This window comes from Bacillus rossius, chromosome 1 (genome assembly GCF_032445375.1).
Source record: "Bacillus rossius redtenbacheri isolate Brsri chromosome 1, Brsri_v3, whole genome shotgun sequence".
NCBI classification, from domain to species: domain Eukaryota; kingdom Metazoa; phylum Arthropoda; class Insecta; order Phasmatodea; family Bacillidae; genus Bacillus; species Bacillus rossius.
In genome coordinates, this window is record NC_086330.1 from 372,507,469 (window position 1) to 372,523,510 (window position 16,042).

At 44.6% G+C, this 16,042-nt stretch overlaps 1 protein-coding gene across 2 annotated transcripts in view; it reads left to right on the top strand.

Annotated features, from left to right (window-relative positions):
* The window catches only part of LOC134528483 (spermatogenesis associated 6-like protein), a 61,884-nt gene that overhangs the window by 17,546 nt on the left and 28,296 nt on the right, over positions 1 to 16,042 (top strand). For both annotated transcript variants that reach the window (XM_063362135.1, XM_063362136.1), the window contains exons 4-6: positions 7,009 to 7,119; positions 11,293 to 11,509; positions 12,748 to 12,875. In XM_063362135.1, the coding sequence (XP_063218205.1) occupies positions 7,009 to 7,119; positions 11,293 to 11,509; positions 12,748 to 12,875 (456 nt within the window). The remainder of the gene's footprint in view (positions 1 to 7,008; positions 7,120 to 11,292; positions 11,510 to 12,747; positions 12,876 to 16,042) is intronic.

The window sequence follows — 16,042 nt, forward strand, 5'->3', positions numbered from 1 at the left end:
CCGCGCTCAAAGGCGACGCCAAGACGTGGTGGCAGATCGTCCAGGAGTATGACATGCCGTGGACCGAGTTCGCGAGATTGTTCGAGGCCAGATTCGCGGACGTGAAGACAGAGATGAGAGTGCGGACGGAGCTGTATTGTCTCGAGCAAGGCGCGACGGAGGCGGCGGAGGCGTTTATCATGAAAAAAATACGTCTGTACAAGCGGCTGTTTCCCGGAGAAGAACCTACCGGAGTGCTGGAGCGGGTAGTTGAGCTGATGCGCCCGGAATTTCGCCCGTATTTACGCCCGATGACGCGGCGTCCGGCAGAGGAGTTCGTCCAACAGGCGCGCGTCTTAGAGCAGGACCTACGAGCTGTCAGACCGACCAGGATCCACGCCACCCTGAGCACCAAGCAGGAAGACACGACGCCCGCCGACACCAAGGCGCTGGTGCCCTACACGGCGCCCACCCGAGACCAAGCTAGGCGCGACGAACCCGGACCGAGCGGCCACGCGCAGCTGACATGGCGGAGACGGACTACCGGCGGCAGCCCACCACCTCAGTGCCACACGTGTCCACCAGGCACGTTCCATTGGCACGAGAACTGCCCGGTGAGGAACAAGTTCCGGCCTGACTTCGCGGCGCAGCAGCCGTCGGGAAACGGACGGCAGGGGGCGGCGCGCTAAGACAGCCCACCTCCCCCGCCTCACCTAACAACAACAGACCTACGGCGGCGGGGCCTCTCCTGGGTCACGTGGGAGCGGCGGAGGCCGACCTGTTGCGCATTCCGGTGGTTGTCAACGGGCGCGCAGTCCACGCGCTTGTTGACACCGCCGCCAGCCACAACTGTGTGGCGGCACGCGTGATTGGCCGTGACAACTTCGAGTACCACCCGGGCCAACTCCAGCTGGCTACCACGGGGGACGCCTGCTACACCCAGGGCGTCGCGACGCTGGAGGTGGACGTGCGGGACCAACGGTCCGTCACGACGGCGCTGGTGGTGGAGCAGTTACGTGATGACGTCATTCTGGGGCTACCCTGGCTCTACGAGCAGCACGCAGCCATCGACATCCGGGCCGGCTGCGTCCACGTCGGCACCCAGGGGCGGCGGACCATCCACGGGCTGGGTAAGCCTACTCCACCAGCAGTAAACCAGGTCAGTCTCGACGAGTTCCAGCACGGAGTTCCCCCCGAGTTTCGTGCTACCATCCAGCAGGTCCTCGATCATCAGTGTAATGTGTTTGCGTCCGCGGACCCGCTGAAACGTACCACCATAGCTGAGCATGCCATCCCGACCCATCCTCACGAGCCAATGTTTATCCCACCCGGTAGCTACGGCCACGTTGGTAAACAGACCATCCTAGACCAGGTTCAGGACATGTTGCATGACGGGATAATTGAGCCTAGCGAAAGTCCGTATAATTTCCAGGTCGTGTTGGCAGAAAAAAAAGACGGGAAACTACGCTTCTGTGTCAATTTCAAACCTATCAATAGAGTGACAATTAATGCCCCACCCCCCCTGCTGAACATGGCCGACACACTTTCAGGCCTGGGTAACGCCAAGATATTTTCTTCCCTCGACCTAAAATCTGGGTATTGGCAGGTGCCGATACGTCCGGCGGACCGACCCAAGACGGCGTTCACAGCCCCAGACGGGCGGAGATTTCAGTTTTGCGCGATGCCATTCGGCCTACAGGACGCCCCCGCTACCTTCCAAGGGATGATGACACGGGTCTTAGACAACTACTCGGGCAAGTTTGCGGCCGCGTATCTGGACGACATAATTGTTTGGTCTCAGACGTGGGAAGAACATGCGCATCATTTAGCATTAGTCTTGGAACGCCTGGCGAGCCATGGTCTGACATGCAATCGCGAAAAATGCCACCTGGGGACCACAGAACTAGATTTCCTGGGCTTAGTGGTTAACGCGGACGGAAACCGACCCACGGAAAAACAGCTGAGTGTAATTATCAACAAGGAGCCCCCACGCACGCGCAAGCAACTGCAAAAGTTCTTGGGGCTAGCTAACTGGCTGCGAGCCTTCGTCCCAGAGTTCTCGGTAGTAGCGGCGCCGATGACAGAACAGCTGTCACCCAAACGTCCGTTCAGGTGGACCGTGGAAGCCCAGAACGCTTTTGACGAGCTAAAACGCAGATTTCAACAGTGCCACTTACTCGCGCGGCTGGACCCAGGCAGACCCCTGATCGTACAAACAGACGCGAGCGAGAAGGGCATCGGGGCCATCCTGTTACAACTCGGCGACGACGGCGAGCCTCGGGTGATTGAATATGCAAGCGCCAAGTTCGGCGACGTCGAGCAGCGGTATAGCGTGAACGAGCGTGAGTGTCTAGGCGTAGTTTGGGCCCTCAGACGCTACCGCCCACACCTGGAGGGGCAGAAATTCGTACTGAGAACTGACAGCCAATGTCTCAAATGGCTGGCCACGATGCAGGGGCGACGTTCGAAGCTGACGCGTTGGGCCATGCTTCTACAGGCCTTAGATTTCGAAGTCGAGCATGTACCGGGAAAACAGAACGAACTAGCGGACGAGCTGTCGCGAGATCCGGACGTCACCGTCACAGCCTGTGACGATGCGGAGTGGGAGGAGCTTTTGCCACCACCCAGCGGGCGCATACCCAGGACCCCGCGCACCCCGACAACCCAAGCCGCATTGTGTGCCCTAAACCTTAACGTCACACCGACATTACCGCCAGGCGCGGGGCTTGATGACTTAGACGCCTACGTGCGAGCGGCCCAACTCACGGACACAGACACACAGGAGATCGTGCGCCGTTGCGGGAGCGGAGAATGTGAAGGCTACCGTGTATTGGACGGGACACTGCAGGCGCGACCTAAGGGGACAGCTGGCCAATGGCGGACGTTCGCGCCAGCCGCCACCCGCCGGGAGGTGTTTGACATGTATCACGTGAACAGGCTAGCCGGACACCCCGGCGCAGACCAGACGCGACGCGATCTGCGGGAACAGTTCTACTGGCCAGGGGTAAACAAGTTTGTACGGGACTGCGTGAGGAGATGTAAACATTGCCAGAGGCACAAGGCGCGCCGCACCGACGGGACAGCCCAGCAGGTACCCAGGCAGCCCACCGAGCCATTCCATACAGTCGCCATAGACCTAATGGGACCATATCCCCGCACGCCCCGAGGGAAAAGATTTTTGTTGGTGGTGACAGACTGCTACACGCGTTGGGTGGAGGCCTACCCCCTGGCGAACATCCGCGCCGGCACCATTGCACGCAGCCTGGAAACGGAGTTTTTTCCTAGGTGGGGGTACCCCCGGGTCCTGTTGTCGGACAATGCCACCCAATTTGTCGGGCGCCGGTGGGCGCAGCTGGGGAGAAAATGGCGGGTAATCCTACACACCACCCCCGTGTACCACCCCCGCGCGAACCCCACGGAACGACGCAACCAAGAGGTGAAGGTTCAACTGCGGTTGAGGCTCGCGGATGACCACGCCCAATGGGACACGCACATCCCGGACGTTCTGTACTGCATCCGGCGACGGGTGAACGCGGCAACCGGCGAAACACCAGCCACCATGGTCCAGGGGCGGAACCTCACCCTCCCCGGGGAATATCACGTGCGGCAACAACAAACGGACCCGGACGTAGAGAGCCCCGAAGGACGCCTGAGGCGATTGGCCGAGACGCACGATAGGGCGCGACGTAACCAGGCAGCTTACCAAGCACAACGCACACCCGAGACGACCCGCCCGCCCCCTGAACTGAAACCAGGCCAGCTGGTTTACGCGAGGCTCCACCCCCTCTCCTCCGGCCGACGCAACTTCTGCGCCGGCCTGGCGCCAAAGTGGTTTGGCCCGGTGGCGGTGGTCAAGGCGGGGCCCACGGCGGTCGTGATAAAGTTACCCTCAGGCCGGGCCGCGAAATATCACCGGGACGATGTGCGCTTGGCACAGGAAGAGACGGAGGCGGCGGACGAGGCGGAGACGGGGCAGGAAGAGACGGAGGCGGCGGACGAGGCGGAGACGGGGCAGGAAGAGACGGAGGCGGCGGACGGGGCGGAAGAGACGGAAACGAGACGTGACGGAGCAGGGACGCGGCAGGAAGAGACGGAGGCGGCGGACGAGGCGGAGACGGGGCAGGAAGAGACGGAGGCGGCGGGCGGGGCGGAAGAGACGGGAACGAGACGTGACGGAGCAGGGACGCGGCAGAGAGAGACGGAGGCGGCGGACGAGACAGACGGGAGGGCGGCCGCACAGCTGGTCACGTCCACCCCAACAGACGGGGGCGGGTTCAGAGGCTTCCCGGACCTGGGGGCGGGACAGGCGACGCCCCTCGCAGTCACAGATGTCCGGCCGAGGCGGCTGTTCGAAGACTCGGGGAGTGACGTCTCGCCTTTCAGGGGATTTCTCAGGGACACGCCCGGAGTGACGGAGGGCCAGTCGACATCCCAACCACTGATAAGGTGGCCGGAGGAAGTAGAGAGTAGGCCGGGTTCGCCGGACGAGCCATTATGGCCGCTGCATTACTCGTTGGCAGACTCCACGTTCAGGGTGACAGTAACCGAACCGCAGGAAGACGAAACACCGCGGGAAGAGAGGGGAGACCGGGCGTCACAAGACCCAGTTCCGGCTCCGCGATACACGCTACGACCCCGAGGGATCGCGAGGAAGCACAGCTGTTGTTGATAAGGGGGCGACCACGCCCACAGGCGACCCAGCGGAAACGTCGACATGACCGGCTATTCGAGGGGGGGGCAATTGACGTCAGCCGGGGCTACGCCCCATGAGCCTAGTCAGTCTCCGTTTCCTCAACATTCCTCTCCCCTTCCCCGGCATTTGTACCGCCATGTACGTAGTCGTGTGTTTGAATTGCGCGCCACGAACTACCACAAGAGGGCGCTTAGAAGCAGTGCGGCGATCCCTAAAATTGCTATGTTAATATTAATTGTAAGCCTTTTTGTTGTTTTCATCCATCTTCGCCCCAGTGCTGTGTAGTTTACTTGTGTTTCTTTAATTTAAATAAGTTACCTTAAATAACTATAGACGTTGCCCGGGCGGACCCGAACAGGCACGGACTTGGACGAGGATAGGAATGCTTTTATATGAATTATTATTAAATAAGTAAATAGTAACAAACTTTCCATTGTCAGTAATTTTTATATATTTTTAATGTTTATCTGTAATTTACTCAACTTTCGCCGGGGCACGGAGTCGTAGAATACAGTAACGGTAATTGTGTTGGCGCGAAGGGCGCCATGTTGCCACCTGCGAGCGATGAGCTCGCCCCAGTCGATCTTCATCACTGACCGAGAGCAGACGCGCCAGCACCCCGGGGACTTCAACCTTTGTTCTGCACTGACCAAGTAATTCTGTCTCGTTAAGTATTTCTGAATCTCTTTCGCTCGTCATCCTCGGGGCAGCTCTCGGCCAGCGGGCTGTTTAATTAATTAATTGTCTCAGTCGAGTTTTTTCATCACCGTGTAATAAGTATACTTTGCAGCATGGCCACGTGTGTGGACCATGCCCTCACCTAAACCGATTCGTGCCTCAGGCTTTTTAACCGTGTAATGTGTAACGTGTAATGGGCGTGTAGAGAGACGTGTTAGTGAAATTAAATCTGGAGAATAAATATAAAGTGAGTACTTATTTAATCACGTGGTGAGTGAGTCTAGGAGTGTGGCGTGCCCGACGCCTAGAGCGGGCCAGGTCTGGGTAGCTAGGATAGAAAGGGCTGGTAACTCGTCCCCACTTGGGCTACGTCACGCCCTGAGTGAGAGACTCCGCCGGGTCCACGTGCCCTTCCACGTGGTGGCGCCCATAGTTAACATCTTGAAATCACCGGCAATGCGCGATCAGCCCTCAAGTTTTAAATGGTACCTATGTACTAGCAAATTCGTACAATATCAGTAATTAAAGTTAACTTATTGCAATTTGAATACCATTTCGGTTTCTTGAACCCAGTCATTTCTGGACAATAAGATTTTGTAACAAGCAAAATTGGCTGATGTTTTTGAAGCTACTGTATAGTTGTTACATCTTGATATCTTGGCAGAAGTTAGTTGCCAGAAAGGAAAGTTTAGTTGTCATGGCACCCAGGTTTAGTATAGCCCTGCTCATGTGGAAAGGCACTAGGCTCACATTGATGTGTATCTACAGTTGTAGTCATTCGTAGAGACAAGATTTCATGATTGTAGTTTTAGGCCAATTTCGTTTTTAAAACAGAGATTTTGATGTAATGTTTAAAAATTATTTTACAAACTGTTTATTCATAAAGATCGGACAATTTTCAACATACCTATACACCACACCACTTGTTCAGTGATCCTTACTTCAACAAAACAGTGTCATTTTGAATGATACTTGAGGCACAATATAATTCTTTGTAATAAGCATGTCTTACTACTGGGAACAATAAAATTAATCAGCAAGTATATGTGCTTTTGTAAAATGTTCCAATGTCAGAATGTAAAAATTAGTTACTAATAATAACAGTTGCAAAATCAATATAAGCGAAAAAATTTCCAATATATTTAGTATATACATTTTGGTACTGATGCCACGCTAAATGTTTCATGATTTTTTGTTGCCTTACGGTGCTTTATGGTGTATTAACTTGCATTTTGAAGTTATATGGTGTGTTATGTCGCTTTATTGCAATTCACCATATAATCTTGTCCCTTGTCATCCATTAAAGGGACAGTAACAACCAACTTCAGACATTTTTCAAGTGTTCCATGTTCTATGCTTTGTTGAGCGATAACTAAGTGGGATGGCTTCAGAAGATACATAAAGCTGAAATGGCTTCTGTTTCTTTCCTTGTTTTAACATTTTCACGACCATTGATTTCCAAATTTTGTAGAGGCAGTGAAGATCCAGGTGCATTGCCTTGGTTGTGCTTCCCTATTGTGTGTGTGTTTCGGAAACAAGGCCACACTTCGGTCGCAGGATAAGACTCCTGGTCTTGCCTATAAACTAATACTGTACACAAGGGAGGTCACTGTGGCTTCCGGTCAGAAAGCCATATTGAATGTGTCGAATGTTCGCAGGGCATCCTGGCTCCTAAAATTGAAGTGTCTACAAAAACTACGATAGAGGAAGTCACACATCGTACCAAACCCAGCAAATTCGTGATCAACCCAAAAATGGTATCATCTAAGGTAATCATGAATGGTTATTTTGTTTGAAACTTGTAACGGTCGCCAAACTTTGCTTCAGCACATTCTGTAGTCCGGCAGCGATCAAGCAGCTCATGTTCAGATTTATATATATTTTTCAAGAGTTTGAGCATGGTTGGGGTGAGGGATTTGTGTATTTGTTGAGTTTTGACATCCAGGTCACGAAGCTGCGCTGCTCACATTTTTAGTTCACTCAGGGTGCTAGGGTTACCAACTATTTCACCCTTAACATAAGGGACACTGAACCCCACCTAATAGAGCGGGGGGTCCGGGGGTCCTCCCCCGGAAAAATTTGAATTTCTAGATGCAAGTTGGTGCTATTTTAGCAGTTTTTGTATCTGAAAATAAATTATGCACCTGGTTGAAATATTAAAATTTTTTGTATTGGCCTAATAATTTTTTTGAGTGATGAATTTAATACATAAAGATATTTTTAGTTAACAAAGTATAAAAATTCCAGATATCTCATATGTGATTGAACATTGGTAAACTAATTTTAACTCTCTCCAATGCAAAATGTGATCAGGAAAAAAGTGTGGGAAGGGGAGGTTTGCTAAACCCACTTAGCCTTTCCCCCACCCCCCTTAGATTAGAACCACCCCTAGGGACACCATAACAAGAAACTTAAAAAAATATATTTTAATAAATGTATGCCTAACATATATTTTCTCATTTTTCATTTCCCCAAACAAACCCAACTTTAAATTAAATGTCATCTCGGGTATATAGTACACAATATACAACATGCAAGACACAAAAAGCAATGTTTCACAAAAAAACTTAAGTTGGCAACAACTTGCCACCTGTCGGCGTCAACATGAACTATTTGGTGGCCAGTGAACTGCGCAGTAAACGGAGCCTCGCAATGTCGCAATACATGTAACAGGTGGTGCGGTGCAGGCGGGAAAATACTTTTTCAATTTAATGCGGGTGTGTGAATTGAACTTTAAACAAGATACGGGAAATATCACGTCCCGTCCTGCCTCGGGATAATTCTTTTAGTCACAGAATACGGGAAATCCCGTACAATACGGGACGGTTGGCAACCCTACAGGGTGATGACTGTCAGCAGTCTGTTGCTAGCTTATACCTCCATTCCCACATTCAAGGTGTTTTTTCAGATTGTCTACATTCTGGGAAGTCAGGGAAAAGTCAAGGAAGTTGGAATTGATCAGGGAAAGGCAGGGAATTAACTTCAAATCCTGGGGTAAGTCATGGAAATTGATGGTAATTTGAGGGGAAATTTCATGCTTTAATCTGCAATCGACCAGACTGTTGTGCTGTTACTAGTTTGAGAATGCACAGAAAGTAATGATTTATTTTAATGATATTATTATTTATAAAAACTTATTATTTTGATTGTTATTATTATGTAATTTTATTATTTAATTTGTATATTGTTCGCCCGCAAAAGTTATTTAAATATATTTTTATTAATTATGTATATCTACGAGAGCTATGCTCTATGACCTGAAATGGTCTTATATGGACAGTCAATTGAGTATACCCCTCTAAGGACTAATGAACTTAACGAATGAACGATGATTTTATTCGGGGTATTACTTTAAGAAATTTTCATTGTTGGAAATTTTCATTTTAAATTTACCACATTTCTGTGTTTTCAATTGTATTGATAAGTGTTATTTATGGTATTCCTATTGTAAATTACGTTAACCGATTTTGGGTTCGGCCAATGAGAGGCCGTGTTTTAAAGGTGAAGCGTCTAGAACGTCTTGATTAATAAAAAAATTGGTTGTACGAAGGCGTCTGATGCCGACGCAAAGGCGCGAGGCCTATTTTAAATTTGAAAGATAGCTAGCTAGATTATGCCATCCGACACTCGGGGTGAGCTTAAACGACGTGTTAATAAATAATGTGTAATATTATAAGGGCATATTCTGACGGATATGTTATTAGGAGTGAAAATTCTGTAAGTAAAGATCTTGCATTTTGTATCGCCTATAGACATACCCAGCTGTATGTAATTTCGTCGTAAATCACTCCGATTTGACTACAAACTGATTAGTTTTCATGTAAAAGGTGTCAATTATCCTGAACTACGTCATGAATTGTTATTTCCAAGATTTAAATTATTATTTTATTTTGTGATACCCAGAGGTGAAGTGGGAGTACTAGTTTCGTGTCTCTACCATATAGAGTTAAGCCAAGGCAAATACGACCCAAATATAAACATTAAAAGTAATCATACTAATTAATTGTGCTAAGATTTAAAACATCTTTCTTTTATGTAAGAATGCGTCCGTAAAAACATTATTTGATTGATTTTCTGAACTTACACTAATGAACTTTTGTGAACGATTCATGTGTGCTACGTATAATCCTGATGTTTAATATTCACGAGTCATGTTCTGTATCGTTAGGATTGTTTTCTGTGATTTTTATCTAATTATATTAATATTGATTCTATCTCTACACATATGTTAGTTGTCCCTGATGAATAGCCATTTTATTCTTAATAAAAACCTAGATTCTATCCCTATGTGTTGATAAATGTTACCTAGCTACCTGTGTCCGAGAGTGTGTGTTTTATGGTAAATAACATTTATACATGTTTCTAAGGGTTACAGTACAAAAGCCTAACAGTACCATTGACACACAAACACACACAAAGATATATTTTTTTTTTGAAAAATAGTGAAAGCCAGTGTATATCGTCATGACAACACACACACACAACAAAAGGGTCTATGTATAAATCAACGAGTACTATTAATGGTACTGGCACCAGCAGTAAGCATACACCAACAAGAGTAGCAGTAAGCAGCAGTAGACTGTGATATATATATATATATATATATATATATATATATATATATATATATATATATATATATATATATATATATATATATATATATATATATATATAAAAAACTATGGGAGTTATGTAGGCTGTATTTTCAAAATTTCTTTCAGAAAAATGCAAAATAGGTAAATTATTGAAAAAAATTGTCTTGGAAAGTCAGGGAAATTTTATGGCAGATTTGTGTGGAAATCCAGTTTTTTTTTTCACAGAGTAGGTTTTTTTTATTAGCTATTTTGAAGTATGATTTTTTTTCTAAGACACATAGCTACTAATCCTATTTTTTTATCATCATAAAATGTTTGGTGTAAAAAGCAAAAAGAAATAAATTTTGCATTTGCATATTTTAAGTATATGCTACTTGGTGAAGAACTTGATGCTTTCACGATAATTTGACACCAAATATCCCCATCTTTAGTAAAAATGTGTTCCGAAGTCATGTTGCCAACAAAATTGTTTTAAGTTTTGATGGTTCAACTTCTAACTTTCTTTCAATGCGAACCTGGTAGGGGGAAAATTTTACAAAATGAAAACATGAGTGGGTTCTGACTTGACACAATTAAGCACATCCAGATTCTTAGCAATTTGTTAAAGAATTGAGCTTGTAGTTAGGCTCAATTCAAGAACGTTGTTGCAACTAATAAAATTTTTGATTTCGAAGAAATAATTTTTTTAAAGTTTCTATTAGAAGCCTCGGAAAGGGATTTTTTTTCACACATTTAACTAAAATTAATTCATTAATTGTTGCTTATATGTTTAATCTTATGTGACAAAAAAAAGTGATTATGCTCTTTTGTGGTATCTTTTTGTTAGGAAGACAGGTGTGTAGTAAAAGTAATTAATTAAAACTGTACATGGTCATGATCCCAAATGAGGCTGTTTAAAGAGCTTTTACTGTATATAGTGTACATATCTGTCATGCACTATCAAACATGATTGATTCTCAAAATTTGTGAAGTAATTATGGTGTGATAAAAATTATTAGTGTCTGGGTTTCTTTAAAGTAGTTGTTCGAGCACATACATCAACATTCGAACCAACGCCATGATGATGCCTAACTGTCTGTTTAGTCCGAAGATCGCAGCACTGTCCCAAGGTCCAACGGGTGGTGCAAGAAGGCACCAAGTCGCACAATTAAAAAAAGTACACGGCAACCCTCAACAGTAATTGTTGATTTAATTACAGGAGCCTGAAACGATAACTCCAAGAACTGTGCATGTCCAGTGTTTTGTCGAGATATTCTTTGCTGCAGGTAGTTGATAAGTACTGAAGACCTGAGACGGTGCGGATGTGAACTGTGAACGCTGGACCTCCGTGTGTGTGTGGCGCAGAGCGGCAAGCAGGAGGCTCCCCGGGGCCAGAGCTCGTCCCAGCCGCGCTACTGCACGCGCGGGAGGCGTCGGCAGCGCGCCGCCAGGAAGCCGGGCGAAGCAGAGCCGCCCCAGCCGGGCCCCTGGGTCTCCGCCTCGGGCCAGCTGTTCTCTGCCGACACGTACCACCAGCTGCGCGAGGACGGCGGCGACGAGGGCTGCTCGTGCCGCGGGGCAGGTCGGTGTGCGTCGCTCGTCTCACGTCCACTAGCTCGCTCTGTTGTGGTCGCTACCTCGCTCTGCTGTGGTGGCTACCTCGCTCTGCTGTGGTCGCTAGCTCGCTCTGTTGTGGTCGCTACTGCGCTGTTGTGGTCGCTACCTCGCTCTGCTGTGGTCGCTAGCTCGCTCTGTTGTGGTCGCTACTGCGCTGTTGTGGTCGCTAGCTCGCCATGTTGTGGTCGCTAGCTCGCCATGTTGTGGTCGCTAGCTCACTCTGCAAGCCTGAGTTGTGAGTGCTCTAGTGCTGGTTGGTTGAGAGAGCAGACTGCAATGGACAGAAAATTCATAGTAAATAATCACAATTGTTAATGTTGTTTTACTGTTTTGATTTAAATTCATGAAATACGTAAAGGACAATACATCTTTAGTGGGCAGTACACCTAAAGGCCACACACGTCAACTTGTTTTCTATAAGACAAGCGAGTCATTCCATTTCAAACCAACCAGAAATTTGTAACTTTTACTTGACCATTCGAGATTTTTATTAATCTTACAGGAATCATTATCCATAATTGTACACATAAGAAAATATTTTCAAAACTTTTTTATCTCATTGGTTTTTGTGTAATTAATTTGCAAAGATTTGATAAACCATCATTTTATGTCTCACCTATACGTTTTTAGTCTCAAATATCTCAATTTGTTTAAGACTTAGAGAGATGTTAGACCCCTCAGTTTAAAAAGCAAATTGCAAGGTTTAATTTTATATGCTACTTTACAATGTTGGTTGATAATATTTTTTTTTTTTTTTTTTTTTTTTTAAATATTAAGAAAACTCTTGAGAATTTTTGAGATAGTGTTTTTGAAAAATTTTGAGAATATCATGTTTTTTGAGATATTATATTGTTAGGATTTACGATGGCGAGAACTGGGTTCGTAAAGAATAGCCCAATTAAGTTACAGTAGAACACTGATTTTACATTACCGCATTCCCGGTATTTGCACCCGTTTATTTCAGGCCCGTTTTAACCTCATTTAATGCAATGCAATAAATTCCCGTTGATTACATCACACCTATAATCTGCTTCCCGCAATTTACGCTGTTTGTTTATGCTTTACCTACGTAAATTCGTAATTCCCATGTTTGTCATGGACATCTTACCTGTGAAGATTTCACTATTGTGTGAAATACAAATGAAAGATGCTGTTGGGAGCACCTGACATGCCGTGAGAGCTGCTGGTCTCCTGTGCTTGCAGCGCAGGGCCGGTGGGAGGCGGGGCAGAGCGCGTGCCGGGTGCAGTGTGCTGACGGCTCCTGCCAGGTCTGCCTCGCCTACAACAAGTACTTCAACCCGTCGGCGGACCGCAAGGTGCACTTCCCTCAGGTGGGACGCGCCTCGTCGTCTTCATTAGCGCCCTTTTAGCGTTCCTTGCATACTGTAGTTCCTTCCCGTGTTCCTTTTGATTGGGAGGTTAACTTTGTAACTGTTCCTTAAACCCAACACCTTTTTCTCTAGCTTTGACTCTTCTCTTTTACTTTGATTTTTGAAAGTTTAAACTGAGTGTTTTGGTTTAATTTCAAAAAAAAAAAAATTCCTTTCTGATTCCCGTTTCAATTCTTATTTTTGGGATTCAATTCTTGGATTCTAAATCCGTCAGATCCATCTTTACAATAATGCTTTAATGATTGTCAATTTTTTTTACTTAATTGTATGCTCAGATACAAAAACCTCTTTTTTATTATAAATGTAATTAGAAATAAATATTGATATTTATAGTTTACTAACATCCATTGCCACTAATAAACAGCTTTATAGACAGGACACATTTTACGTACCTAAATTTTCAGTATTTTTATTCTGTGAAAAATTGTATTTAATCATTGAATTGAAACTAGAGTAAATGATATTAAAGCATAAACAGAATTATGGAATTGTAATGACACTTAAAATAAAAAGTTTTAATAATGTGTATTACTTACTACAAAATTTGGTTAAATGCTTAATACCCCAATCAATATGTGGAAACACTGAAGAATCAAAAAAGTTAAATGTAAAATCATGATTGATCAAACTAGCATGATTACTGATTAGTCAGAAATCTCCTGATTAGTGAGGTATCTTAACCAGATTAGTATGGTATTGGCTGATCAGTAGTAGTAGTAGTAGTAGGATGTCCGCCCATTTTTTATGTATCTGCAGATTAATAGGGTTATCTGCCGATTAGTAGGGTATCAGCCGATTAATGGGGTATTGGTCGATTATTGGGGTTTCTCGGTATCTGCTAGTTAGTGGGGTATCGGCCGATTAGTGCTGTATTTGCCGATTTGTGGAGTATTGGCCGATTAGTAGGGTATTGGCTGATAGTGGGGTATCATCCATTTAGTGTGGACCCTAAATGGGATATTGGTCAGTTAGTGGAGTATTAGCTGGTTGGTGGGGTGTCGGCCGATTAGTGGGATATCAGCCAATTAATGGTGTATCCGCAGATTAGTGGGGTATCAGCAAATTGATGGGAAGGAAGGGGGGGGGGGGTTATCAGCCGGTTAGAGGGCTATCTTCCGTTTAGGGGGAGTATCGGCTGATTATTAGGTTATACGCAGATGTGTGCGGTAATAGGAGATTACTTGATGTAAGTTTTTGGACATACGCCATTGCTAAGAACTTTTTCTGTTGAAGAAAAACTAATAAATAAAATAAATAAATAAAAATAAAAATAAAAATACTCAAAAAAAAGATACAAAAAACACACAAAATTAAGCAAACAATTGCTGTTGTCAACAAGGATATGAACACCACAAAATATTCCGAAACAGGAATATGGTCAGCAAACAAAGAAAAAACAAAGAAAAATGTACTAAGAGAACGAAAAAATCCCCACAAATGATGACAACACAAAAATATTGAAACTCAAAATAATTCAGCACAACAGTTGAAGCGAGACAAAAAACATGACAAAACGAAAAAACAAACAAATACAATAGTTTTACCTAAACAGAAACAAGCGACGTTTCGGGAACTGCTATCTGCTCCCGTCCTCAGGCAGAGACGCACATGGTACGGAAACACAGGTGCGACTCGCACCTGTGTTTCCGTACCATGTGCGTCTCTGCCTGAGGACGGGAGCAGATAGCAGTTCCCGAAACGTCGCTTGTTTCTGTTTAGGTAAAACTATTGTATTTGTTTGTTTTTTCGTTTTGTCATGTTTTTTGTCTCGCTTCAACTGTTGTGCTGAATTATTTTGAGTTTCAATATTTTTGTGTTGTCATCATTTGTGGGGATTTTTTCGTTCTCTTAGTACATTTTTCTTTGTTTTTTCTTTGTTTGCTGACCATATTCCTGTTTCGGAATATTTTGTGGTGTTCATATCCTTGTTGACAACAGCAATTGTTTGCTTAATTTTGTGTGTTTTTTGTATCTTTTTTTTGAGTATTTTTATTTTTATTTTTATTTATTTATTTTATTTATTAGTTTTTCTTCAACAGAAAAAGTTCTTAGCAATGGCGTATGTCCAAAAACTTACATCAAGTCATGCACTCCCATTGCACAAATCTTTTAAAGATAACAATAGGAGATTAAATGTGAATCACCTGATTGGTTAGAGGAAAATCCATATTTGAAGTATTGACAAATTGAGATTGATGCCCTTATTAAACATAAAAGAAATTGGTTGTCTGTAAAGTCGGTTTACAGACGATAGTTTAATGTGACGTCATAACAAAACATTGATGAAATGATTGCATACTTTTATGAATAAAATTGAATCATTTTTATTGAATTATCACTATTTTGTATGGATACAAAGGAGTGAAATGAAATCTACAATTTAATTGATAAATATACTTTTATTTGCACTCATTAATTCAAATATGTTTATTACTTTAACAAAGAGATTATTTAACTATAACTTTTATACATGTTTGCTATTTAACTTCTTCCAATCTGTGTTATTCTGTTAAGGATAGGACGATGATAGGAAAAGTAGGAAACAAATGGGAGTGTTTCAAGGATGATGTGAAGGAAAATGGCTTACCCAACACCAAGATGCAGTCAAAAATAATATATTTGCGCCACAGACTGCAGCAATGCTAGGAGAAATGGGTTAGCAAGGAGCAATGAAAATGTTACATCGAAATGCATGAAAACAGAACTACGCCACGGACTCGGTCACAATGCTAGGAGGTTCAGGTTAGCAAAGAGCAATATAAAATGAGTGTAACGGGGCTCACAGAAACGGGACAATGTGCGTAACGGGACACTTTTTCGTGTGTGCAGCCGGCATACATCGATTTATTAGACGTTGTCACGTCAAAAATTTAAATCTAAATCCAAAGTTTAAGATTGTGCTGTAGGGAAATAATCGGCCATTGGACTCTGAATCCTTCAATACTATTGGAGTAAATGGATCTGGTTGATTCCAGATTCTGAATAGACCCAACACTACTTAATCTGTTTAATTTTGATTTCATTCCAAAAAAAACTAAAATAACCCTTATCTCTCCTGGAGTTCATGATGATTTTAAAACTAGGAAATATTTTTGCCTTTTTTCTGC